This window comes from Primulina eburnea, chromosome 1 (genome assembly GCF_022965805.1).
Source record: "Primulina eburnea isolate SZY01 chromosome 1, ASM2296580v1, whole genome shotgun sequence".
Classification (NCBI taxonomy): domain Eukaryota; kingdom Viridiplantae; phylum Streptophyta; class Magnoliopsida; order Lamiales; family Gesneriaceae; genus Primulina; species Primulina eburnea.
The window spans coordinates 65,523,344-65,549,074 of record NC_133101.1 but is presented as its reverse complement, the minus strand read 5'-3'; the positions used below and the strand labels follow the sequence as shown (position 1 = coordinate 65,549,074).

At 34.8% G+C, this 25,731-nt stretch overlaps 4 protein-coding genes and 1 pseudogene across 4 annotated transcripts; 2 read left to right on the top strand and 3 right to left on the bottom strand.

The window, feature by feature from the left end:
- The first annotated feature begins 588 nt into the window (after positions 1–588).
- On the top strand, positions 589–2,026 carry LOC140802835 (large ribosomal subunit protein eL34-like). Its single transcript, XM_073158456.1, has 4 exons — positions 589–728; positions 887–966; positions 1,533–1,642; positions 1,738–2,026. Exons 1-4 carry the CDS (start codon positions 650–652, stop codon positions 1,829–1,831), a joined length of 363 nt encoding a protein of 120 aa, XP_073014557.1. The 5' UTR covers positions 589–649; the 3' UTR covers positions 1,832–2,026.
- Positions 2,027–4,399: 2,373 nt separating this feature from the next.
- On the bottom strand, positions 4,400–8,485 carry LOC140802829 (uncharacterized). Its single transcript, XM_073158451.1, has 8 exons — positions 8,258–8,485; positions 7,541–7,863; positions 7,061–7,132; positions 6,595–6,659; positions 6,277–6,430; positions 5,676–5,774; positions 5,474–5,563; positions 4,400–4,888 (listed from the first exon to the last, which is right to left on the bottom strand). Exons 2-8 carry the CDS (start codon positions 7,823–7,825, stop codon positions 4,745–4,747), a joined length of 909 nt encoding a protein of 302 aa, XP_073014552.1. The 5' UTR covers positions 7,826–7,863; positions 8,258–8,485; the 3' UTR covers positions 4,400–4,744.
- Positions 8,486–8,925: 440 nt separating this feature from the next.
- Positions 8,926–13,372, bottom strand: LOC140802822 (probable apyrase 4; annotated as a pseudogene).
- Positions 13,373–14,933: 1,561 nt separating this feature from the next.
- Positions 14,934–17,344, top strand: LOC140802818 (cyclic dof factor 1-like). Its single transcript, XM_073158440.1, has 2 exons — positions 14,934–15,225; positions 15,792–17,344. Exons 1-2 carry the CDS (start codon positions 15,073–15,075, stop codon positions 16,944–16,946), a joined length of 1,308 nt encoding a protein of 435 aa, XP_073014541.1. The 5' UTR covers positions 14,934–15,072; the 3' UTR covers positions 16,947–17,344.
- A 5,115-nt stretch (positions 17,345–22,459) lies between these two features.
- On the bottom strand, positions 22,460–24,205 carry LOC140814254 (uncharacterized). Its single transcript, XM_073173178.1, has 3 exons — positions 23,427–24,205; positions 22,931–23,344; positions 22,460–22,730 (listed from the first exon to the last, which is right to left on the bottom strand). Exons 1-3 carry the CDS (start codon positions 23,812–23,814, stop codon positions 22,525–22,527), a joined length of 1,008 nt encoding a protein of 335 aa, XP_073029279.1. The 5' UTR covers positions 23,815–24,205; the 3' UTR covers positions 22,460–22,524.
- Between the last annotated feature and the right edge of the window lie 1,526 nt (positions 24,206–25,731).

The window sequence follows — 25,731 nt, the reverse complement described above, 5'->3', positions numbered from 1 at the left end:
TAAATTTATGTAGACCCCACATGTCCAAATCAAAATTAAACTCTTAGATGTGGTGTGAGGGTACTACCCTTATGCTAGCATGAAATAATCCGTTGACATCATGTTTGTACCATTTTCAAGATTTTGGCTTCTCCACCATTTTCAAATTATGTGATTCACGTGACAAATTTACTTGTTTAATTCTGTGAATAAATAAATAATGTTTAGTGTACATATGGATTTTAATTGAAAGGAATGTAACTTTATAAATGTATATATATATATAATGTCTCATAACTCATGTAACTAGCACCAACAAAACTATTAAGAGTGAGTATCATGTGAGACCGTCTCACGGATCATAATCTGTGAGACGGGTCAACCCTACTCATATACACAATAAAAAATATTATTCTTAGCATAAAAAATAATACTTTTTCATGGATGACCCAAATAAGAGATCTGTTTCACAAATACGACTCAAACAAGTGTTTGTCAACTATTAAATACCAAAAAATTAGCTCTCCATATATATTTTAAATGGGCCGAAAGCTATACCACTACGAGGCCCAATCTAAACTCAGCGGTGGATCGAAAATTAGGGTTTCGTCCGCCGTATAAATAGAGCTCATATTCCACGTCTTCCTCCATAATCCGACAGCAGTGGAAAATGGTGCAGCGGCTCACTTACAGGAAACGGCACAGTTATGCCACGAAATCCAATCAACATCGTATTGTAAAAACACCCGGTAAAAATCCTTACTATAAACTTATGATAAATAATTCTGTTCGAGTTTTGTATTTGCTAGATTTGAATTTCGCGTTTTGTCATTCACAACTTTATTTTTCTGAAACAATGGCATTTGTTGTCGATTTTTTTATTCTTTTGTTATGCGTGTGAAAATAGGAGGGAAGCTAGTGTATCAGAGTACTAAGAAAAGGGCAAGTGGTCCTAAATGCCCTGTTACTGGAAAGAGAATCCAAGGGGTATTTACCTTTTCCTAATCTATTTGTCTAAATGTGCTTCAGTGATGTACTTAGTTTGATTGTGTATTGATCTGCTTTTCAAACTTTTCTGTTGGGCGTCGTCGGAAGGTGGAACTGTATGTGAGATCATCGTGGTGCAGAAATATTTCACTTGTCACTAATTATTTTCTGGAAGATGTTACCCTGGTGGACAATCATTCGACTAACTAAGCGAATAGTTAAAGTTTGGGAGTGGAAGCCTGAGAGATATTTGTGATTTCAAAGAAGAAGTTAGCAAGGAGTGTTTTTGTTGAAGAACCAGTTTTACAGCAATATATTGTTGTACTCTGGTGTTGAACTAGATTATCAAGTTATGTTGTAGATAGTTTGAACAACTAAATAAATGAGGTTTACGACGTTGCAGTTGTTAATAACCTCGTAAACCAATGATATTTAAAAGGACGTGGTAATTTATTAATAATTTGATGATTACTATCTTTCCACAGCTTGATTCTTCCGACCCGTCTCTTCCTGCTTAAATATTTACTATTCTGACCATACTTGACATTTTGTCAATCTTATTTCAGATTCCTCACTTGAGACCTGCTGAGTACAAGAGATCTAGATTACCTAGAAATCGGAGGACTGTCAACCGTCCTTATGGTGGAGTGTTATCTGGTAGTGCTGTCAGGGAAAGGTTGGGTTATTTAGTGCATTTAAATCATGATCATGCATGTTTTCAAGTTTGCTTTTAACAATTTATAACATTGGTGTCTTGCTATGTTTGCGTAGGATCATTAGAGCTTTTTTGGTAGAAGAACAAAAGATTGTGAAGAAGGTTTTGAAGATACAAAAGGCCAAGGAAAAACTAACTGCTAAGAGCTGAAGTACAGCCCGTATGCTGAGATAGTTTTGAATAGAATTAGACGAGGAACCATGGAATTGTATTTGCAAAGTTTTGAATCTTGAGATTTCTATTTTCTTGCTATCTCTTGACACGTGTCCTGTTATGTTAAGTTTGTCAAAATTTCTGTTTCACTGCCAAATTTTGATTTCTTTGATTTAGTTTTAAGCCTTTCCACCCTCTATTTTCGAGTCAGCATCTAATGTTATATCGTTGCGGTTTGGCTCCATTTTGTTTAATAAATAGTTGAACTCTCGTAGCAAGTATCTTGAAAGGAACGCACGTCGATCTGATTCTTTGTTATTTGTTCTGCTGGTAAGATTTGAAATGCTTACAACGAGGATTTAGCCTCCATTTTCATCAAGCGTTGCACGTTTTATTGGAGTCCGATTGAGTATATAGGAGACAGTACTACCTTGATTATTGTTCGAAGGCTTCTGATCTATCTTTGAATGTGCTTTCTGACTCTGTCGTCTCCAAAGCATTATTCTCTAGTTGCAATCGTTCCCGAGTTCACCAAAGAGTCTGGGCGGAAAGGGAACAAGAATCTTTGGTTAGAATGAGATTCCGACTTGGCGCCTCTTGTTAGGGTAAGATTTTGAGAATAGTTGTTCTTTGTAGAGAACGGTTCTGTGAAAGTTCTTTCCCTTGGACTATACGAAAATTTAAATTGATCCAAAATTAATGACACATACGTACCAATTTGACGTGTTAATTAACATGTTATTTTTATAATCTGTTATTGTGTATCTTCATCTTACTGCGCGTTGGGATTCTTGGTTAGAAATCTTGGCTGCATAAAATTGTAGGTAGAAGAAGAATGTAAAGAAGATGAAAATTATTGTAAGTAGTACGATAATTCACATAAATAAGACTAAAGTAAAAATTCAAACGTCTATAACAATAAAATACCCTAGATAGCAGCTGTACCTGAAGTTCGACCATAAAATGATCGCTTAACGATGAATCTAATTAGTTGGGAAACGCAAGCATGTCCACAAATTAATCAAGAATCCAGTTACTTAAAGATGAAGCAACCTTCCAACGGTGATCTGTGTTTCCCCGATGGTGTTACAAACTTCATATTTACTGTAGAAGATGTCTGGCTTGAGGAGCTCGAAATGCCCGATAATATGTGCAACTTTCGTGATGTCTCACAGGTTCCCGTCTTTACTCCAAGTTCGGTTATGGATGGGATCCGATCCTCTTGGAACCTTCACTTTGCACGACTTGTTTGGATGGAATTTCTTCTTTTCAGATGCTGTTTTCTTATCTGTATTCAAGATCTTCTTGGGAACATCTGTCGTAAGTATGCGATGATTTTTTTTCTTTGAAGTTTGATCTTGTAAACCGTGTCTCAGAGCAAGATCTGTGCTTTTCAAGCAACAAACTGTATGTAAATGAACTGCTAAGAATCCTATACAGATGAATATCAGAGTTGCTCTGTAAATACAAAGACACATGGTTTCTTTCAGGGGAAAAATAAGGGGCATCAGAGTTTACGATCTATTTTATTAAATTTGCTACTTCATCATTTATATACAACTCTTGAAATTTAGGGGGAATTTAAAGCATAAAGTAATGAGGGCCCTGAATCAATGCAGGAGTTTAGATTCTCTCCAATCATAAGTCTTGAGATGGGGGCAGAATTAAGGCTGGTGCAATAAGAATCGGAATTGTAAGGATGAATAAAGGTGATTAGAGCAACATCCTTGAGAAGATAAGTACCTTTTGCCATTTGCCTTCCTGCGTTCCTATAATTTCTTTTGCTTTTGTCAACTTGACAAATACCAATCATCTAAATTCGGATTCCTAGTAATTGGCCATGTCATTCAATCGTGTCGTGCTGGATTCCTGGTCATTGGCCATGTCATCCTACCGTTCCTATGACATTACCATCAAGAAATTCCCTCGTGTACCTGATCTGACAAGACTACATGCACGAGGAAATTGCATGATATGTCTATCACTAATATTCAAGTCCACTCGGGTGCACCCAAGTTTTCCCGTTGTTATTCCACTAGCAGCTTCGGTTTGCTTACATGGCATACAATGTTTGAGCAGCCAAAGCACAAGTTCTCTAATCATTCATAAAGCAAAAATGGCTAGAGAAAGGATAATTGGGGAATGGAACATCTTCCTCAAAAACCCAGACATTAGCTTTGTAACATTCGGAAATCTTATTTTAGAATGAAAATTAAGCGCTCATTCCTATGCGCCAAAAACATCAATCTTGATTTATTGTTGTGATGTGTTTCTTTTTTGCCACTCTCTTATCTTTGATGCAAGACCCGTTCAAGTGGCTCTCTTTGAGCTATTACTAATCTTGACCGATTCCTTGGATTTTTATTTTTATTTTATTTTTGAAAGAGAGACCATTTCCTTGCTTTTGGTACGATGATGATGTCTGTGTTTCAAGTGTTGTACTAAAAAGCTACAAATATCAAGCTCGGGAAATGCAAGGAATCTTTCGTTTAGTGCCACGGTCTTAAAGCAATAGTCTTTTACAACGTTCAGCAAAACATGTGGTTCCCACTGAATAATCGAGAATAAGCCCACAACATAAGTAAGAACCATTAATTTTCCAGAATGGGGTAGTGCCGTAGTGCAAATGTCTTCAGTAAATTGCGAACCGACTGCTGACTGGTATTAATTATAAAAAGATACAGAAAATTCATCAAACACACAGTTTAGATACATTTTATATATGTTTTGACCGAAGTAACCCTGATGCTCTAAACCAGTTCACCAAGTTTTAACCTCATCTGAGAACTGATTCATATACACACACAGGAGGATTGTATCTCGGACTAAAAGAAAATGGACGAAAAGGAGAAGATGATACACTAATGGGTCATTTCCAGCCTATTCTGAAGAGTCGCTTGGTGATGTCTGTTAACTTTCGTTTCTTTGAGGATATTCTGGTTGAGGAATGGCCTGTGAAGTGACTGGTGGTGCAGCTGAGTTTACCAGAAGACCCTGTCTTTGAGCTGATTGAACCACGATCGCAAATTGTGTAGCTGCCAATGCTGCCGCTTCCTGCGCAACAAAATCACAGGTGCAACGAAAGATTAACATAACTTCACATTAATCTGAAGGAAAATTGTCGTTTTAAGTTCTTGACTGGGGTGGTGTAATGTCTTTCGTTTATGTTCAAGTCGTCCATTTATTTACTACTCCTCCACAAGAATAAATTTTAAGTCCTTTACACATAGATGCTTCAAATTTTCCAGCGAAGTTTATCAATTATTAGATTTCTGACTGAAAAATTAAAATTGCCCCGTCAAAAGCTAAAATATATTCTGCTTAAAAATTACAGAGACTTCAAACAATACTCTTCGATTTATTGGCAATGCTTATCATAAACTTCAATATGAAATTATAAGTGATTATCATTTTAGCCCATTAAAAGTATTAGGATATTTGATTTTAATTTGCAAATATATCCCTAAATAAAAGTTAGAAATACATGTGTAAAGGACACAATAAAATTGACAGTCGCATAAATGATTAAAACATCACATCTCCAGAGTTATGAGACTAAAATCAACATTTTTCCTTGTTTAAGCTACAATGGGCTGAGTTTTACTAAGATGCTTGTCACTGCCATTAAAATATATTTACCTGTCTTTGTCGTCGTCGCTGCAGAATACTGATGGCCCAGATCATAATGTAGCACGGCAAAAGAAAGCCAACGGCTCGAAGTAAGAACAACTGCATTCATAGAATAGCCAGCATAATGATACGGAAATTTGAGCAACACTTTTTCATATTTTCCTTTAAAAGTAACATAAAATTAAATCATGAAAAGTTAAAATCTACTTACGGAGAAGAAAGTTGATGCATCTTGTTGATCTCCATCTGTGTTTGCATCTCCATCATCAGAGATGGACAAAGCATGGCGCAGTAACAGAAGAGCCATTAACTGCCAATTCAAATAGCATTATTTTACTTCAAGCTGCAGTTGCAACATGAGAGAAATGTCTATTTACCAAATCTTCGACCTCTATTGGTCCAGCAAAATTCAAATAGAAAAAACTATATTAATTTATTTTGTAGCAGAGACAATTTCAATTTTCTAATTTACATCCCAGTCTATTAATTATTTCCCATCAGTGTAGCTTAAGCTACCATAATATTCATATCGAGATTCGAGTTTTAATAGCAGGAAAGGGCTCATCCACCCACTGGCAGCAGGGTCTAATATACTTAACAGCTGAAACCTCGAAACATCGCTTCCATGGAGAAAGACATTCACGCCAGCAATCTTTTGAATTAAAATATAAATGTTTTATATCATCAAATTCCCAGGGCAATGAAGACATCGTTAACCGACACGTAAACAAACTTTACACTGACTTTGAAATTTTTCTTTCCGAAACTTTCAATGCAATACACTGAAAATGAAAATGCTAATAAATGCTTACGATTAGAGCAGCTGAACGGCAAAAGGCAGCACCACTGCTGTTTGTACCATTGTAATCATCATAGTCAGATTCCATTAATTGACGTTCAGCCTCCGCAAGTGCCAGAAGACGAGGATCGTGCATATCCAGAGGCGTGCCAGAAAGCCATACTCCCCTACAAGTTTAACATTATAAAAAACAAGAAACTCAATGCGACTGTGACAGATAAAAATGAAATAATTCCATAAAATGTTGTACGTTAGGCTATTTAAATTTTTTTTCTATATTAATAAATAGTTGCTGAAGTTGGAATTCCAACATGCAAAAACCGAAACATACCCGATATCAATGGTTGTTTCGTCAGAAGGAGGCCTTGGAGGAGCTGTATAACCAGGCTGGTATGTCTGTATATCAAGTGACAACTGCATCATCATATTATCAAATATAACAGGACAAAGAGAGAGAGAAAAAACTAGCTAACACCCAATAGCATCCTAATCTGATCGCTTGTAGATGACCTACAAAAGAACTGCCACCTACTCTCTGAGATTGCTATAGGCACACCGACTCCATGTTAATAAACTACATCACATATGGTAGGTTTTATATAATGGTTCATAAAATGACATTAAAGGGGTAAATGCAGATGGTGGCTGAGTATTATTGGAAGATATAATCAAGACATTTGTAAGCATATGAACCATGAGAAGAGATGATAGACCTTGAAACCAGATGCGATTGAATGGAGGATCTATTTACATAATCTCTCTCCACATATGAAAATCTCAATTTTTCATTTACATACCTGGTGGCAGATCTCACAAGTAATGTCTCCCTTTTCGTTGCACCAGTGTTGAACACATTTTCTGTGAGCATACTGTAAAACAATGGTATTCGGTAAATTATTTAACCCATGTTGTTCCCAAGTAAAATAGATTGAAAAAATATGCTATTGCACATGTAAGATCCGACCAAACAGATAAACCTAAATGGCCCCAAATTATGAGAGATAAAATACTGAATGAAGGAGACAGAATGGACGGGGACGAACAAGTTATAATATATAATTGGAAGAATAAGAACATTAGCTAATTTTTTCCATTTGTATACGTGTATTTCCTCTTTCAAAATCCAAATATAACTAAGCCAAAGATTAAGCCTTCACACCATAACTCTTCAAGGAAACACCGCCACAGATCAATCATATACACACACAAATCATCTCCCAAATAGCAATACAAATTATACCAATCCATCGAAACCAATAAAAATTATAACATGGTACCTTAAGACTCCCATTACAAGCACAAGGACTCTCCAGATTGCTGAGAGAATCTTCCTCCTGACAAATGCGGCACTCCCCAACTCCTATAAGAGGCGCCCCCTCATCCGCCTCATTGTCCAACACCACCACCACCTTATCGGCTTCCACAGCTTTTGATGACGAGGACCCAATTTTGGGACTTTTTCCAGTGGGCCCACATTCCACATCCTGCTGCATCAACTGGCCAGGCTCGACTGCCGCTGGCTTTGAGATCTGGTCCACGTTTACCACCACATGCTCCCCCATTTACACTTTTCTGATACTTTTAACAGAAGCAGAAATTGCTACAATAATTCATATACAACAATCACGAAAACAAATCCCTCGAAGTTACAATCTAAGAAATGCCTAATTATAGTTCATGAACAAAAGTTACAATCTTTTGACCTGTACAAGTAACAAACCCCGAGAAATACTTTTGCTCAAATAATAAAAAGAAACACATTCACGGAACACTCAGAATCGAAAGGTTTTTGCATCAATTCAACCCAAAAAATCAAACCTTTACAACCTAAACTATGATAATCGTGGGTATTGCAAGAAAAGGGTAAAATTAACCGACCACGCTGAAATAAGCAGCGGGATCAGAGAATTTCTCAGCTGAAGAAAAGGCAAAACCTAACCAGACTTGTGTAACAAATAGAAGACCAAGAGAAACATGGAAAACCAAAAAAGTACCTGAATAGTAGAGATCTGGATTAAATCGAAAAGGGATAGAAAACAGCAAAATTGTCGCCCAGACAAGAGAACAATGTGTAGGTCAATCCAGTGCCCAAATCGCAACGTATTATAGAACCATCACGCGTTTTGATTCGAAGCTGGTATTGACTTGTTGCCAATATTTACTCTATCTCGAAGGAGGGTTCCAATCTATTAAACTCTAAATAAAAATATAAAAATTTAACACAACGAAATACTAATTTCAAATAATAATGCTTTCATTTATGTAATTCATCATTAAGCGATTTGATATATTTGATAATATAGATGATGAAGGGGATAAATTGAGTTTTTTAAAAAGTGGAAATTTTTCGAGGAAACGACGACGGACATAGGGATAGGGATATATACTTTTTGATTATATTTATTACTTTAATTTAATATATATATATATATATATATACACACACACGCACACACACACATAAGATGATGGGTGTACCTAAACTTATTGACCAGTTTAGGTTTTACTTCATCTTGATTTTGTTTTTTTTTTTTTATTTTGATAAAAAGATTGAAGTATTTTAGAAACTATAATTAGTTTATACGGGAAAACATTAAATAATATTTCATAAATTATTATTTGAAACTTTCTTTCGAGTCTTTAAATTTAGCTGACATCAACAAGCATACAAAAACAACCCTTATTAGAAGAATACATACACAGTGCATAAGATCACACATTGTCTTTCCTAACAGTATCCAGGGAACAGAGGAAAGCTCCCTTCAATCATATATTCTAAACACGGGAGTCCTAAACTCTGTTGACAGAAAACTGTACCATACCTATGTTTTCCAGTAAAATACATGAAGAGCTAACCAGCTCCGGCCGACGCACCATCACATCATCTCTAACTCTAAATTGATGCGTTGATATCATGAGGAAGTGTGTCAACTTCTTCAGATGATCAAGAAACTCAGCAGCTTCCTCTTGCGAGCAAACCCTGTGAAGCCATGAATATCTAACCACTCGGGTGATTATATACTTTCCTTTCTCTAGAGTCTAGATCATAGATAGTTTTCAGCTGGGGCTTTCTCAGTTTCGAAATGATCCATGTCATAAGCATCAACACAAGGAAAATACCAAATAGAAGTATCAGTGCTCAGGAGCCACCTCCTATTATGCTTGCAATCCAATTTCAACGTTGCATGTCCCATTTAGATGAGTTTTGTAGGATGAAAGCACCTAATGCCCAGTCAAGCGGAATGTTCTCAACTTTATTAGCATATGCAATCCTGCTCGAATCACGAGAATGATAAGATGCATGCTGGTAATGAAGAAGAACGAACTTTACTTCGATAAATACAAAAAACCGAGATGGTTTTAGCTGTATAGTAAAACACATAACTGCTTTCATTTACGTTCAAAAATCACTTTTAGAAAGCCCTACACAATAAAGTACTTTTTTAAGCGTAGTTTTTTCTATCCAAACTAACCCTTGATGCGATGATTAGTAGCTTAAGTTCAGAAAACAAGATTAAAGATCCATATGCTTCGCTACAGTTTAAGTAATACCTCGCATCATGCAGAGAAATTCCAAGATTATCATATAGCAGGGCGACAATACATGCTGAAGAGAAGCAATATCGAAGCAATTCTTCTTCCTCAAGAGAAGGGTACTTTTGTTTCAATTTAGACCAGTTCTCACCACAATATTCTTGCCCAGAAACCACTAGATCCGAAAGAAAGGCTCTCTCCCGCAACCCGAAGAACTGAAAGTGGAAAGACAGCAGATGAGAATGGAACGTTTTGTCAAACAAAAGAAACTGCAAAAGGAGGAATGCCACACAGAAATTCAATAGAAAACTCTTAGCAAGAAAAAAGGACAATTCGAACCTTAGAAGTGTGAGAATTTCTGTGGCTAAAAATTTTCCTTGGAGCTCGGACATATATTCGACCCTATAAAAACAGAATAGATGGCTGGATATTATAGACACAATCACGAAATATAAAACCAATATCGAAATGACGCTGAAAAATTTGCATAAAATAAGAATAAAATACCTCGGGCTTTCTGCAAAAGCTCTAAAGAGGCAGATCTGCACACTGAGAAATTAGCATTCGGAAGCAAAGTTGAGAGGTATCTATTTTTTTCAATCGCACAAGCAGGAGAGAGATTCCAGGCTTCCTCATCATGTGTATATCCTCGGGGAATACAAGGGTCCACTGGTTTTCCTGTCTGAAGGAATCCAGTTGCTGCATTAATAAAATCTTGTATTCTGCAAATTTGGAAAACCAAGTTATTTTAGTTCCTAAAGTCTCTGGTCAACCAGCACATGTTTTTCGCAACTCAGTAATGAGAGTGATAAGGTATGTACTTGTCAAGGAGCATACCAGAAAACAGCAAATTTTGGAAGCCAAAAAAGTGATTGCCGCAATATAAAACCTTCACCGAAGTAAACCATTCCAGTGCTACTAGTTACAGATAAATGAATATGCACTGTTGTCACTTTTTTTCACATTTTCACCTAAGATACCAGGACTAGAAAACCAAGGCAAAACTGAGTTGAATAAAGTAGGTTTATGAGCTTTTTAACCCAACTCAAATACTATCAAATTTGTTTTCAAATTATCAACTAGAGCAAGGATTAAACATGTTCTAATATATTTTTTGGCCAAATTAGAACCTAAATAATTTACTTGATAGCTTACAAGACTTATGTGTGTGTCTACACACACACACACAGATATATATATATATATATATATATATATATATATATATATATATATATATTCAAGTTCTTATTGAATAGAGCTCGGTAATCAAATTCAATTAAGTCGAGCCCAACTTGAGGGAAAAGAAGTTCATTTAAAAGATTCAGGCCAGATAAAAAATATTCAAGAAAGAGCAAGAAAAAATTAGCATTGTTTTCCACAATTCAATTTGTTTGTACCCTTAATTTGAAACGGTGCTTATGTAAATGTAATTATCAGAAATTACGTTAGAATAAAAATTATAACCGATAAACTTTAAAATTCAACCAAGAAATAAAGTGTGCTCAGCCTGACATATGCATTCCTTGGCCACCAGCAACAAGCGATTCTTTCAACAATTCAAATGCAACATTCTGCAAAAAGATGTGCAGTTTTTAAAACGAAATATTTAAGAGAGCATACAAGTTGGTAAATAAAAACCTAATACACAAACATTAAGGGCCTCTGTAATTACAAAAATGCACAAGAGACATGCATCACCATGACCCCAAAGCAAGCATTACATTACTACATACAGTAAATTCATAATTCCTCAAAATAAAAGGAAAAGCAAACACAGAATGAAAATTGAAACACTACCTGACCAAACTGAAGAAAGCTGCGACTGTACAGATTGTAAGTGAAATTTCCAAAATTAACTTTTTGAGAGAACTCAAGGGGAGTTGGTTCGTTTGTGGCAAACATAAGCTGAAATTGTCACCAAAAAATATATATATTTATAACGAACTATAAGAAAAACTGTGTGACAGAATAGAAAAAAATTTAAATCTGCAAACGTTAGATCAGTGGCTCGAGAATCTCCAGAATCACAATTTCATTTGTATAGAACTCATTTTGAACCTGAACTGAAGCACCACCAAGTTCAATAATTCCAGTTGTCTGTGCTGGATGGCCTCCAAGAGTTCCAAGAGTGTAGTTAGCAACAACTCAAGCATACAAGCCTTCATCGGAGCCTGAAAATTTAGATGAATAAAATTTTAAATGATAAAAGATAAGCAAGTTAAATTTTAGAAGCATAAAAGGTATAACGAGTTTGACAGATTGATATATATATATATATATATATATATATATAGATTCAAGGAATCAGTTCGGTTCAAATTGACAATTATAATTACAGATAAAGATTGTTATTAGCACAAGCTTCCCTTACCAAGGAGGTCAAAAATCAAAATTTTACAAGCTAAACATCCCACTAAGATCTCAATGTTGCGTAAAAAAAACCAAAATTGAGTAAAAAAACCAAAATTGAGACAGACCTATATAATCAATAGATAGTCTATGTCCAATAATGAAATCTAGCATCCCCCAACGCCAGATTCTATATAGACTGTAGTATTGTACCTCATGAAATTCGACAATTCGCAAGTAGACTCTCTTCCAAAATACCAAACATGCCACAATATGTTAAACATTACAGTGAATACTTTGAAATTAAGAGATAGCAAAGTATCGAACAAAACTAATAAAAATCAATGACAAACATATGAGCACATCATATATACAAACCTGAAATAACAGTGGCCCCGTCATCCTTAAACCGAAAGCATGACTCCCTCAGAAGTCAGAACACTCCTACACACATTCAAGATTCTCTCCCGATCCCCATTCTTCAACAGAATATCAACCTCCGTCCCCTGCTCCTGAGGCACATGCCTCTTCGCAAATTCAACCAGCTCTGTCACCGCTGCTCCAGCTCCCTCTGGCTCCTCCACATAAGCCGAAAACCCAGGATTCACCTTCATTGAAACCAATCGCTTCTCCGAAAAATCGAGAACCATTTTACCTTTCCTAACCTCGCACTTGAACGCATGAATCCTCGTCCCCGTGCTCCCTCCGTCAATCACCACCCCGTATCTCTCCGCTTTTTTATTCTTTCTCCCAAAAAACAAAAATGTAGCAACTTAAACTAAAGCTACAAAGATTGAAGAGTACAACACGAATCTTGATCTGGGATTTGTGTACTTGATATTGGGGCTTCGGAAACCGGGTTTGTTCGGACGGATTCTGAGTTTGATCGGATCCAATTCTTTGTCGTTCTCCAAACTAGGGTTTACAGTGCGAACATTCGGACGGTGCATCAAAATTAGAACTTTGACGAAACATATGATTAACAGTTACCATCAACAATTTGAAAAACAATACTTCTTTATTGTGTGAGATCGAGAGGGCTCTTGATAACAAATAAGCCCTCTCTTTCTCCGACGTATGGGTGCCTTTCTTTCCTTTTTTCTCCCCTAGCTGTTTCCGTTTCTTTTTCCCTTTCTTTGTCATGTTTTTTATTTTTGTGTGGCAACGATGATCGAGGAATTATGTATAGGATGTTTCTCAGTAGCCTCTGAGAAACACATATCTATCTCTCACCTTCCGTACACTTTTCCTGCAAGATTTAAGTTCCTCTCTCGTACTTATCTCGACTGTTCCTCTAAAACCAACTGCTTCATCTCTTGTCTCAGTCGCTTCATGCATCATGGGTTATATACCAGTTTCTTACTGTGTTTTCTATATTATGCTGCATTTTTAATCTCGGATCCTCGTTTTTTCCACATCTTCTTTCCGTTGGTACTGGTATTTGCCTGGTCAAATATATTCATTATTCTGCTTCCACTATTAAGTGGAAATTTTATCCTTATTTTGCTTGATGAAAGAATTGTAAATTGATATTATAACTGGAAAGAATTCAAAGAGGACAAAAATGGTTTGTTACAATTGTTTTTTGGTGTAGTGATCGGTTATGCATTTTGATATTTTCGAACAGCAACTGGACATTCAATTTCGAGCAGTAAATCAAGCCACCATTTCCAGCAGTAGCTCGAATGGTTCGAATATATATTTGAATATCGTTTTTAAAATTTAAAATACGGATTATATTTGTGACCACAAGCGATGGGATGTATCATCATGTATGTAACATGTGCAAGAAAATTGATGGTCGTGTTTTTCGGTGTTTGATGTGTGCTTTTGAGAACAACCATGTGATGAAAATGGCCTTGAATATACCTGAAAAGAAAAATACAAGAAAAAAATTAAGTTATAAACAATCAAATTCTCGTAATCTTTGTATACCTGAATGTCTATTTTTCCTATATATAAATTAAAATATAGTTACCATATGCATGTACAGGATAACGTTCCATATATACATAGTATTTAATCTAAATATCAAAATTGAATTTGACTTGGAATCCGAATTATTCTACAACTATATTTAAAATAAACTGAAGTAGTCCCGTCCCATAAACAATTGTGAATGATGAAAGTGGAAATGGTCACAGGATAAGAGGAAAAGATACTGGGTGGGGTCGGTCTTATCTCTTTAAATGAGATACTGGACACGTGGCAAAATCTAACAGCCACCCACCCGCCCAACGGGGTTGTGGGGGCACGTGTCTGATCGTGATAGTTTTGCTTTTCCACTCCACTTTTTGCAGGTGCAGTAGACCATCTGCCACGTGCAATTTCTTTGTCACATTACGACACCTTTAATTCCCCCTTTTTTTTTTTTAATTTGATTAACAGTCAATAAAATAACTTGGCTCTTTCTTCTTTTTAGTTTATTACGAGTAAATCGAACTTTGTGTTTGATAAAATTAATATAATGTCGTAAAGGTTAAGTAAGTGTAATTATTTATACGCACAAATCGAATGAATTTATTAGATATATGCTTTATACAACAAGGTAAAATGTAAGTAAGTGAGAGCTTATAGCATGACCAACTAATTTTAGAAGAAGCGTACGATCAAGTGAAGTTCAAAGTTGAATATATAATAATATGGGAAAGTGATAGCTGAGTTGGACTTGAAGCGTAAAGGTGTCTGCCTTTTCTTCAGTTGTATCAGAAAATGATGAAATAGGCTAGTTGAAATCCAATAGAAAGATCCCCCACTGTCCACATAACAAATTTGTGGCTGCAAATTCATTTTCCATGCTGGCGTGGCACCCAACCAAACTTTCTCTACAAAAATCAACTGACCCCAAACTTGTAGAGATAACTGAAGGACTACCCAAAAAAAAAAAAAAGGAACGTCTCTTAATTTACAGGAGCGAGAACTGATGTTGGAAATGATGAAAAAAGATCCTCAAATCAAGCTTTTCGGGAAGACCATTTGTTTGCATCCTGACATGATTGTTTCTGGTTTTACAGACCCTGATGTTCAAGACCAGAAACAGGGCTTTTCGGCAACATCAACTTCACAAGACAGTCAAGTATGTGATTTACTGCGTAAAAAGTTTGCTGCATTTTTGACCATATATGTGTGTGTTACGTGTTGGTGGCGAAATCTTGCTATTTTTAGAGAAACCCTTTTCTTGAATATTGGAAAATTATGGTATTATCTGAATTTGGGTATTGAGTTTGGTTTTGTGGTATTCTAGTAAAGATCGGTGAGTTTCCCTTTCCACATAAACTTAATGAAGATCTCTTTGGAAGAGAACAACTTACTGCTTTAGATTTGTTTTAAGATTTAGCATTCCTTACAGTTCTCTGTTTTCTATTTTTCCTCTGGATCCTGTCTTTTCAGAGTCATATATAGGTTTGAATCTTCTATTAATCGTTTCTTTCTTGAAAGGAAAAAAACGGTAATTCAGCTTCTGCAGCTGAATATGCTTATTAAACATGAAAAACAACAATATTAAAGGGAACTGTTTAAGTTTAGACATAGGTAGCATGTCTCGATCTTCTTAGAGCAAGTAAATTCGTTGCATCACGGGTCTTGTCATTGTTATATACTTGTAAACCACGACTCTTACATAGATACTATTTCTTTTAATAGAATGTCTCAGAAGGAGAACCAGCCAGGAATAAACAAGAGGGGGATTCAAACTATCCAACTAAAGTAGCTTTTGTAGAGACAGAGAAAGACTCGTTATTATCCCCAAAAACTCCCAAGAAAAATGAACCAAGTGAGAGCTATGTCTCTCAGGAAAAGACACTGAGTAAGCCCGATAAAATACTTCCGTGCCCCCGGTGTAATAGCATGGAGACGAAGTTTTGTTACTACAACAATTACAATGTTAGCCAACCTCGACATTTTTGCAAGAAATGTCAGCGATATTGGACTGCTGGAGGAACGATGAGGAACGTGCCCGTGGGTTCAGGCAGACGCAAAACAAAAAATGCTTCTATTGCTAATTATAGTCATATCATGGTCTCAGATGCCCTCCAAAATGGGATACAGTTCCCTTCTTTGAAACAAAATGGCATCCTTTTCTTTGGATCAGATAGACCGTATGCTGAAGCTGTCGCCTCGCCTCTGAATCCTGCCGAAAGGTCACAAAATTGTGGTGGAAGTGAGTTTTTCGGTAAGGCAAGTGGATCTTCTAGCACAACATCTAATTCCACGGTGAAGGGAATGGATGCTGACATTCAGGAATCGTGTTTTCCTCATATCTCTTGGCCTTGTCCTTTGAATTCTCCTCAGTGGATCCAGAACTCACCGGCTGCATTCGTCCCTCCTTGTTTTCCGGTCACTTTTTACGCAGCACCACCTTATTTTGGCTGCACCTCAACGAGTTCTTGGAATGTGCCATTAGTTTCCCCTCCACCTTCTTCTGTCTACTCCGGAATAAGCACAAGCCCGAGCACTTCAACTTTGGGGAACCATTCAAGAGATGGGACCGTTCTTAAACAATCAAACTCGGAAACCGAGGAGTTTTCAGTGAAAAAAACCGCAGATACACGAGTGCTGATTCCCAAGACCCTGAGGATTGATGATCCAAACGAAGCCGCCAAAAGCTCTATATGGTCAACATTAGGCATCAAGAATCGGAAAATCGATTCAACCAACGGGGAAAGTACTTTATTCAAGTCCTTTCAGTCAAAGGGGGATAGTAACCATAATATAAATAATTTGACGCTTGTGTTGCAAGCAAATCCGGCTGCCTTGTCACGATCGTTTAACTTCCGTGAGAGCGCCAACTGCGAGTAATTTTTGTTTAAAAGTTTGTAGGTCGTCAGCACCAGGAGGAGTTTGTCATAAGTTTCCACAACATCAGCATCAGAAGGATACTGAAAATGTGCATCTTTCTGGGCCAGAATTGCGTTCTGATTTCAACACTTTGACAAGAATGGATTCTTGGTGGGATTATATAAGAACTGGTAACGATGTCAACTTGTTGCACATTTAGTTCCGACATATATATCGCAATCTTGTGTTTTGGTCTGCATTGTGATATAGACTGAAACAGGTAAAAGACATAATCTGTTCAGATGTAAATAATGTTCGACTTTTGTTCTTCTTGTTGAATATTTGTGTCACTGACATGATACGATGTTGGGGATAACAGTTTGAAGAGAAATATGTAAAATCAAGAGTCGAGTGCATGCAAGGAACAAACATTTCATTATTAGATCAAGTGCGTCTCTCTCGGATTTTTGGTGTGAAATTCTTCGCACTATACAGAAAGAAAACTAAAGGCCTCGAATGCTCCGGTGAAATGAGTCATTTTAAATTACAAAACAATATATTGTTTCATATTCAACATATGTTTAAATACGTGCTTCTCAACATATGGACTGTTTGTGATAGGGTCGGGGTCGATTTAAATATGTGCTTCTCAACATATGGACAGGTCAAGACACGAGAGATACTTGGATGACACTGGATAGCCACATATTTTTATTAGGAAAATTGGTTGTTGATGGGACCCTAAGCATTCTTTATTTTTGTTCATCTATTCTTTTCCTTTTTTCTTCCTTTCTTATTATACTCTGTCATTTTCATAAAAAGAAATCAATTTCTTCAAAATTTCAATTTTATTACATTTTTTTGCATCTTTTTTCGACTTAACGCTGATGTGTACGATATCATCTCAATACAAATAACGAAAAATAATTAAAATTATCAAAACTCAGAAAATCAATGACTAAATCTAAAGTTTGATAACATAGAATGTTAAAATAATAAATTGACAAAACTATAGGACCAAAATTATAGTTTTTTTCTTAAATTAAATTAAAACTATTTAAAAAGGTTGTAGCTAGAATTGGGACATTGAAAACAAGAAAAATAAATAACTTTTATTGGACCAACTTATCAAAAAATATTATCTTAATGAGATATGATTTGTAATTTTAATTAACTATGTTGTCAAATTTCAATTTTTTTTGTCTTCTAATTCTTTTTATCGATTTTAGTTTTTCATCAAGATGTGACACTAGTGTTGATTGTTTATGTGACACTACACATGTCAATGAAATAATAATATTTGGGAAAAAGACTAAAATTTCCACACAAAAAAGATGACGGACTACAACTGAAATTTGATAATATTGAAGAACAAAACTGCAAAGACAAACATACAAGATCAAAAACACACATTTCTTTTTGGTTGTGTTTGGATAAAAAGATTAGATTTGGAGATCGATATTTATATATTTTAAGATAAATTTGAAAAGCGGATTTTAAATGACATATCTTGAATGAAATTTAAATATATTATAATCATTGCTCCAATATATTATAATCATCATTGCATTTAAATAAGTTAGAGGAATATTGAATTTGAAATTCACCCACATAAATTCATCCGAATAATCAAACAAATTTTAAATACATAGCATCAAATCCATCAATCAAACACAACTTTTTAGGCCCAGTTTGATAAGTGTGATTAAGTTTGGATTGTTAGATAATCTTATGTTTGGTTCCATTTATAAATTTGAGATTAAGTAATTGTAGGACAATTTCTACTGTTTACCTTGGCAAATGTATCCATGCTTTCAGGGTGGATTAGTTTTATCCGAGTAGACTGAAAAATGAAATGACCATAATAGCCCTTACCGTGAATAAAAAAATTGCAAGTGGGTGAGTCTATTTCTTCTAAAGAAAATCGCTTAGCGACGGTTTGTAAAAATCCTTCGCAAATATCAACGATTGTTTTATAAACTGTCGCTAAATGTCAAATTAGCGACGGTTTCTCAAAACAAGATCGGCGACGGTTTCTCAAGATCGACGACGGTTTCATGCACTAATAAACCGTCGCTAAATGTCAAATTAGCGACGGTTTCACAAGATCGGCGACGGTTTCTCAAAAACCGCCGCTATTAGCGACGGATTTTCAGAAGCCGTCGCTAATTTTCCGGCAGGAAGGAGACCGTTCCCGACCGGCCGCCTGCCGCCGCCGCCACTATCGCCGTCGCGAAGGAGAAGGGCAATTTCGTCTCTTCATCAAAAAATTCAAAATTATCCTACATTTAAAAATCGTACCAAACTTAATATTATTTTACACCATATATTACAATCCTACCACAATCATTTTCTTTATCATTTACGTACTAATCATTAGTTTATCCTATCCTTCCAACCAAACGTAGCCTTAATAATATATTTGAATTTACTTTTTTATTGCCATATATATGAATTATGATCGTTTTAATTAATGAAATTTGGACCAAATGGGATTTATTCATGTTAGGGTATCGACACTCTATCTAAACTAGGGCTGAAAAATATTTTTTTAAATGGAGACTCATCCCAAATTTTGTCCCGAAAATATCCTGACTAACAGTTTTCCCAACCCAAGTTGTCAGGATTTTTTTCATACTGATCAATGTCGGTAGAGGGACAAGTGATAAGATCGTAATAGTTCGTCTTTATGTTATCAAATTTCACATTGTTCAAAGGACTAAGACGTGATAAAATCACATTTGAAGTTGTCAATATGAAGTTAGGAAGAATGACTAAACCGAAGAAGTAGTAGAACAAGACTGGACCACGCCTTGTGACGGTATATAGAGCTCGAAAATTATGATGAAAAACCATATTTTAGAAGTCTTAATTATGGTATTTAATTAATTGAAGACTTTTGGAGAGAAGGATTTATTATTGAGATAATAAAAGATTCGATAGAGTTTTGTTCCATAAAAACTCTAGTATCTTTATTATTAGACCTAATATCTTCCTAGTGTTATTAGGCTTTATTCCAGTTTTTGGGTTTTTATCTTTAGATTTTCTCCTCTTTTTCAACGTGAAACACAACGTGAAACACAAGGAGGTTACATGAAGTTTTTCATTTTTTTCCAAACAACTCTAGGCTTCTGATTCAAGAAATATTTCTACTGTTTAAATTTTATTACTTCGGGGTTTTTGTGCTTTAATTTATTATTCTTGTTTATTGAAGCATTTGTTTATTTATGATTAATTTATATAAAAGTTGTTTGTCGATTAATCTGCAATTTTATTCGATATATAATTTTCTATTGTTATCCACAAATTCAATTATCTGTAATTATCATGAACGATTGGTATGCGAGTAGCCATAGATTAGTAGTGTGTCATAGCATATTTAGTCTAAATAAATCGACGAAACTAAATTTATTAATTGCAACTATCTTGATTGTCAAATTTTAGGATTAACTAGTTTCATAAAACAAAAATACTATCTTTAATTAATATAGAACGATATCGTGCTCAGTTAGTTAGTGATAAGTTTTGACTGAATACTGAGTTTAATCAATTAAATTTAGAAAACACAAGAATTTTATTTACCATCTCTATAATTCTGAGATTAATTGCTTGAAACTACAAAAATAAATAATTGTTAGTCAATGACCACTGTTACAATGGAAAAATAGAACTTCCTTAAATCAGAATTTAGTAAGATATAATTTCCTCATTTGTTAATCATTTATCGTTATTATTTAATTCTGGTTTACTTTTATTAATTTTATAGTTTTCTAATTTTAATTTTAATATTTTTTGTTCTTATCTAACATTATTGTACTCGAAAGAAATCATCCCTCGTTTCATGTAGATTCGATCATACTCACTATTACATTCATTTTATTTATACCGTAGAAATTTAAGTTTAGTGGCTCAACGGCAACACATAAACCAGACTTATAATCTTTTCAAGATGGGATTTCTGACCTGAATTATTAATATATTATATCAATAATAATATTTTTATTATATTTTTTGTTTAAAATATTTTTGACGCTTGTCTACCACCACAAAGTCATTACAAAAAAATGGAAGATATAGCGACGGTTGATGACCTGAATTATTAATATATTATATCAATAATAATATTTTTATTATATTTTTTGTTTAAAATATTTTTGACGCTTGTCTACCACCACAAAGTCATTAGAAAAAAATGGAAGATATAGCGACGGTTGATGATAAACTGTGGCTAGTTCTCAATTCGTTAAACCCTAACTAAGCCTTCCTTACTGAGCAATATCTTTCGACCTGCAGTTTGATTCGATTACGTCAATGAATAATAATATTTTCTTGAATCTTTCCACTTGGTACTCATGCTATGTGTTTATTGAAATTTTCTATATGGATGTGTTGTTTAATTTTGTTATTGGTATTCATCGGAATCTATTTTGAACCCTTGGAAATTTTCCTAGATTGGACCGCCATTGTTCTTTATAATTTTGTTGATTTTGGTTGTCCGTGTTAGGGACGGGTAGAAAATGACTGGCATATGGAACTATTTTGAAGAAAAAAAGATCGATTTGTCAAAAACCAAAATAATCTAAAAATAAAAAAATATTAGGTGTTGGAGGAATTTTTTTACCCGTTTAAATAGAAAATAAAATATACTATTAAGAAGGAATTTCACCATCTTACTCCAAATTCTTTACAAAATTTCTTAGTTCCTTTTTGCTTGTCCAAAAACAGATACATGAGATTTATAAAAAGAAATATTATAGTCTTTCCTTGCCCGAAGAGCTCTCGAACATTTGGGTTCAAACACTTGTCGGGCATGAGATCGGAAGGAAAAAAATCACAATCCTTACCGGAACGAAAATGAGTAAGAAGATTATGGCTGGGTCCTACCCGATCCCACCCCTGATTTCTAAACTTACAAACAATAAAATCAGGCCTACTCAATTCCATTTATTTTGGTTCCCTTGCCCATTATATTGGGCCTAACATGTCAAACGTTTATTTTTTTCAAAATCTGTTTGCGTTCGAATTTGAAAGGCCGAACTCGGCCTCTTTCTGCATTCATTCATATCAGATCAGATATTCAATTCCATTTTGAAAAGCAAACAACTAACAACGTTAACGCTTTTTGATGCAATAATCATTGATACATGGACTTGTAGGATGACATGATAAATTATTACATGAAGATAACATCAATATTTTTTCAGTTTAGTTATTGTAAAACTTAACCAAAATGCCAATTACTCATGCACAAAACGGTGTCATAGTGTAAACTATTATAAATTATCGTATAATATTGTTAATAGTCAGCGTCGTATGTATATATTCTATTATTCTGTGTTTGGGAAATGCTTTTTTAATTTCAAATATAAAAAAAAAAAACTTATAAATTTATGAAACTCTTATATGGTTTAATTTATTGACAAGAAAAAATGAAGGTTGGCCAAGGAAATGGCTACATTGGACATCTTTGAAATACACAAGTTACAAAATATTATTACTCGAGGTTCTGGGTCTGATCAATTTTTTTCGCATAACTGAAAATACTGTTCTCAAAAACAAATTAAATATTTTTCGATTGAAAATGTTCAGCTGACCTGGATCACAAGGCTCCAACCCCAAGAAAATCTATAAATGGTACAGCAGCTGCATTTCTTTCATCATCTGCATTACTTGCTTCATTCAGACCTGACGTAATGGAGTGATTGACATAATATTGTGGACAGCAATGCATGATCATGTATCCATTTTCTTCCCAATATTTGCTGTGGTCGAAATCACTCCTCACCTTGTCACTTGAACTGTTGCCTGCGGGATTAACTTCAGCATTCAAAGAAAAAAATAGCTGAAAATTAAGATCGTTTCTTGTGACCGATGCATGATGATTTTTGCATTTGTAAGTAATATTTAGAAAACCTGATCAATAATTTACTTTTTACTAAAGAAAATAGGTGTACTGAATGTGTACAATACTATAGCAGAAAGCCAGGAAAAGACAGGATGCGGACCAGCAGAGGAATATGTTAGCGGTGTTGACGAATAATTACTGTTAGAAGCTGCTCCACCGCCGTATGCGCACATCAGGCCACCGAAATGCGGCAGTCTTTGCTCTAATTGTGCGGCAGCAGAGCCAGCAAGAGGAAGATCGTGATCTTCTTCCGTATCTGTCTTGTAAACCAGATTCCCCATTTTCCTCCTCCTAAATGCACTGGATTGTTCTCTATACTTTCTCGCCATTATCACATGCCAATGATTCTTCACCGCGTTGTCTGTCCTTCCGGGGAACAGTCGCGCGATCACAGCCCACTTGTTGCCGTACAATCTGTGAGCAGCCATTAGTCTCTCTTCTTCGTCTTCTGTAAAAGCCCTTCTGTTGATTCTTGGATCCAACTGATTAAACCATCGTAACCGACAGCTTTTACCTACCGAAAAGAAGACTTCGTTATAATTAGAAATTACAAAATCGGAGAGTAAAACAAATCCCAAAAGATTGTTCGTTCTTACCTGATCTACCTTCTAATTTTTCTGCAATAAGGTTCCAATTCTGGGGGCCATAAAGGGCTACAAGTTCTTTCAGCTTTGTGTCTTCGGCGGGCTTCCAGTGCCCTCGGGCACAAAGTTTTGATTGCACATTGCTATTGTTTGAGTCTTTACCATTTCCGATCAGTACTGCATGCATGTTAGATTCTCCTTCTTCTTCTTCTTCATTCAAAGTTTCATTAAGATCAATAATAATCTCGTTATTTTCTCCAAACCCATCACTGGCACGTGCTTCTTCCGAAAAAGTAAAACCCCATTCTTGGCCGTTGTTTGAAAATTTTTCCTTCGAGGAAAACTCGAGTTCGGGGTTTACCGCTAGAGAGCTTAACTCTGAAATTCTCACTCCCGCCATTGAGGAACCTTAACAAGAAAGAAGCAAGTAAGCCAAGAAGGTGCAGAGAAAACAGTGAAGAATTTGTGGCAGTTTCGCAAATATATAACACTCTTTCTACGTGTTTAGCGTTGCCCTATTTCTATCGTTCTCTGTTTTTGGTCCTTATTTTTATAAGTCATCTCTTATATTTATTTTCTGACAAATTGTACCTGTATTTGTACTGTTGCAAGGTCATCCATCGATCTAAATGATCAGAGGATGAAATGGGACGAAATTAAAAGATGTTGAGAGGAAAAGGTGGTGTCTCCTGCGGCAGAAAATATTTTAACTGAAACGAGTACAGTGACAGGATACAATGCTGGTGCCATTGGAAATAAAGCTGTGTACAAATATTGTATTCAATACCATGCATGGGACCAAATTCCATTCAGTATATATATATATATATATATACATACTTTATCAAAAAAATATATATATACATACTTTGGTTGTGCATTAATCTACTTTAATGATTGAGAAAAATTAATTTCGAATATCCTAATTAAGATATACACATATATTATATTATATTATTATGTATTGATGATGACGTGTTTTTGTTTTTACAAGAGTTTGATATATTTCGTTGACTATAGTATAGTGTATATATGCTATTACCTTAACAAGTTTAATAAAAAGACAACCGCGCGCTGGCAGCTTGTTTGTCATGGTTTTTGTAAATATTTTAATTTCAAAAAATTAAGAATTTTCGTTGCTTCTTCTTTTTTTTTTTCTAAATGTGCGTTCATAATTTTTCCGATACATGTTGGGACACCTTTAATTTTATTAAAATTTGTCCAATTCCCATTGAAAATTTGAAATAATTTTAATGAAAGGCCTCCTAAGGGACAGAAGAATTGTAGGTTGTCTCCATAACAATGACACGAAAGACATTGTTTCTTATCAAACATTTAATTTCCAATGAATTTAAATGCTTTGCTTGAACTTGTGATCCTCAAATCCCATCAATCTATCATTTTTCATGTTCCTTTCTAACTTCCCCATTATGCTTTTACCTTATATTTCGATTCATAAATAGTGGCTGTGTTTCATTTGAACACCTACTATATACACATCATACTCGGGTGGGGTTAAACCATGGTTCGGTAACTAAACTCCCATCCATCTCTCTCTTTATTAGAGAGTTTAAAGAATTATTTTATTCCAACAAAAAAAAATGTTTAATTTGAAGAAAAAATAGCATAGTAGATGACACGATATATAATAAGCTAATATGTGTTTGATTTTTTCTTTTTTCTTTTTTTTAAGCTAATATGTGTTGATTATAGGCTTAATGGAATTTGGTTTCAAATATGTATAGTATTTTTGATATTCTGTCCATCGTGTTCATCAACGAAATATTATTAATCTAATCACTAATCTATTAGATGAAGATATTACAATTTATAACATCATATTTTAACTATATATATTAGGTTCAAATAAATTTCAGAAATCAAGATACTGCTTATTAATTAGATCAAGTTTCGAACTCTTGGTTGAATAATCATTCAAATTCTTTAATATATAGTAGAAGGCAAGAATGACTGTGCATGACTTTTGGTTAATTTGAATTTACATTTGACAAAAAAAAAAAAAGAGAAGAAGATAATGTCAAATACATAAATATATAAATAATCTGATACAAAATATAAAAGATATATGGTAGAAGGTGCAGCAGCAGTATCAAGGTATATAGTGTATAGATAGATCAAAACTAAGAGAGAAAATTTTGATGGGTCAGGATGCAGTACCACTAGGACCAAGATCAAACCCAACTGCAGACGTTTTCATTATTATTATGTAGTAAATTTTCAGAGCTTTGGTCAAACTTACATTGTTCTGGAACAATACCAATAGCATTTTTGCCTCAAAATTTAATTCTCGACAAAT

Excerpts from the sequence above, each read along its gene's own strand:
- LOC140802835 (XM_073158456.1), top strand. The coding sequence starts at position 650 with ATGGTGCAGCGGCTCACTTACAGGAAACGGCACAGTTATGCCACGAAA. Across the intron at positions 967-1,532 it reads CTGGAAAGAGAATCCAAGGG|ATTCCTCACTTGAGACCTGC; the intron begins GTATTTACCTTT and ends ATCTTATTTCAG. Across the intron at positions 1,643-1,737 it reads GGTAGTGCTGTCAGGGAAAG|GATCATTAGAGCTTTTTTGG; the intron begins GTTGGGTTATTT and ends ATGTTTGCGTAG.
- LOC140802829 (XM_073158451.1), bottom strand. The coding sequence starts at position 7,825 with ATGGGGGAGCATGTGGTGGTAAACGTGGACCAGATCTCAAAGCCAGCG. Across the intron at positions 7,133-7,540 it reads CTTGTAATGGGAGTCTTAAG|TATGCTCACAGAAAATGTGT; the intron begins GTACCATGTTAT and ends ATTGTTTTACAG. Across the intron at positions 6,660-7,060 it reads CTTGTGAGATCTGCCACCAG|ACATACCAGCCTGGTTATAC; the intron begins GTATGTAAATGA and ends CTTGATATACAG.
- LOC140802818 (XM_073158440.1), top strand. The coding sequence starts at position 15,073 with ATGTTGGAAATGATGAAAAAAGATCCTCAAATCAAGCTTTTCGGGAAG. Across the intron at positions 15,226-15,791 it reads CAACTTCACAAGACAGTCAA|AATGTCTCAGAAGGAGAACC; the intron begins GTATGTGATTTA and ends TTCTTTTAATAG.
- LOC140814254 (XM_073173178.1), bottom strand. The coding sequence starts at position 23,814 with ATGGCGGGAGTGAGAATTTCAGAGTTAAGCTCTCTAGCGGTAAACCCC. Across the intron at positions 23,345-23,426 it reads AAAATTAGAAGGTAGATCAG|GTAAAAGCTGTCGGTTACGA; the intron begins GTAAGAACGAAC and ends TCTTTTCGGTAG. Across the intron at positions 22,731-22,930 it reads GCTAACATATTCCTCTGCTG|GCAACAGTTCAAGTGACAAG; the intron begins GTCCGCATCCTG and ends TTAATCCCGCAG.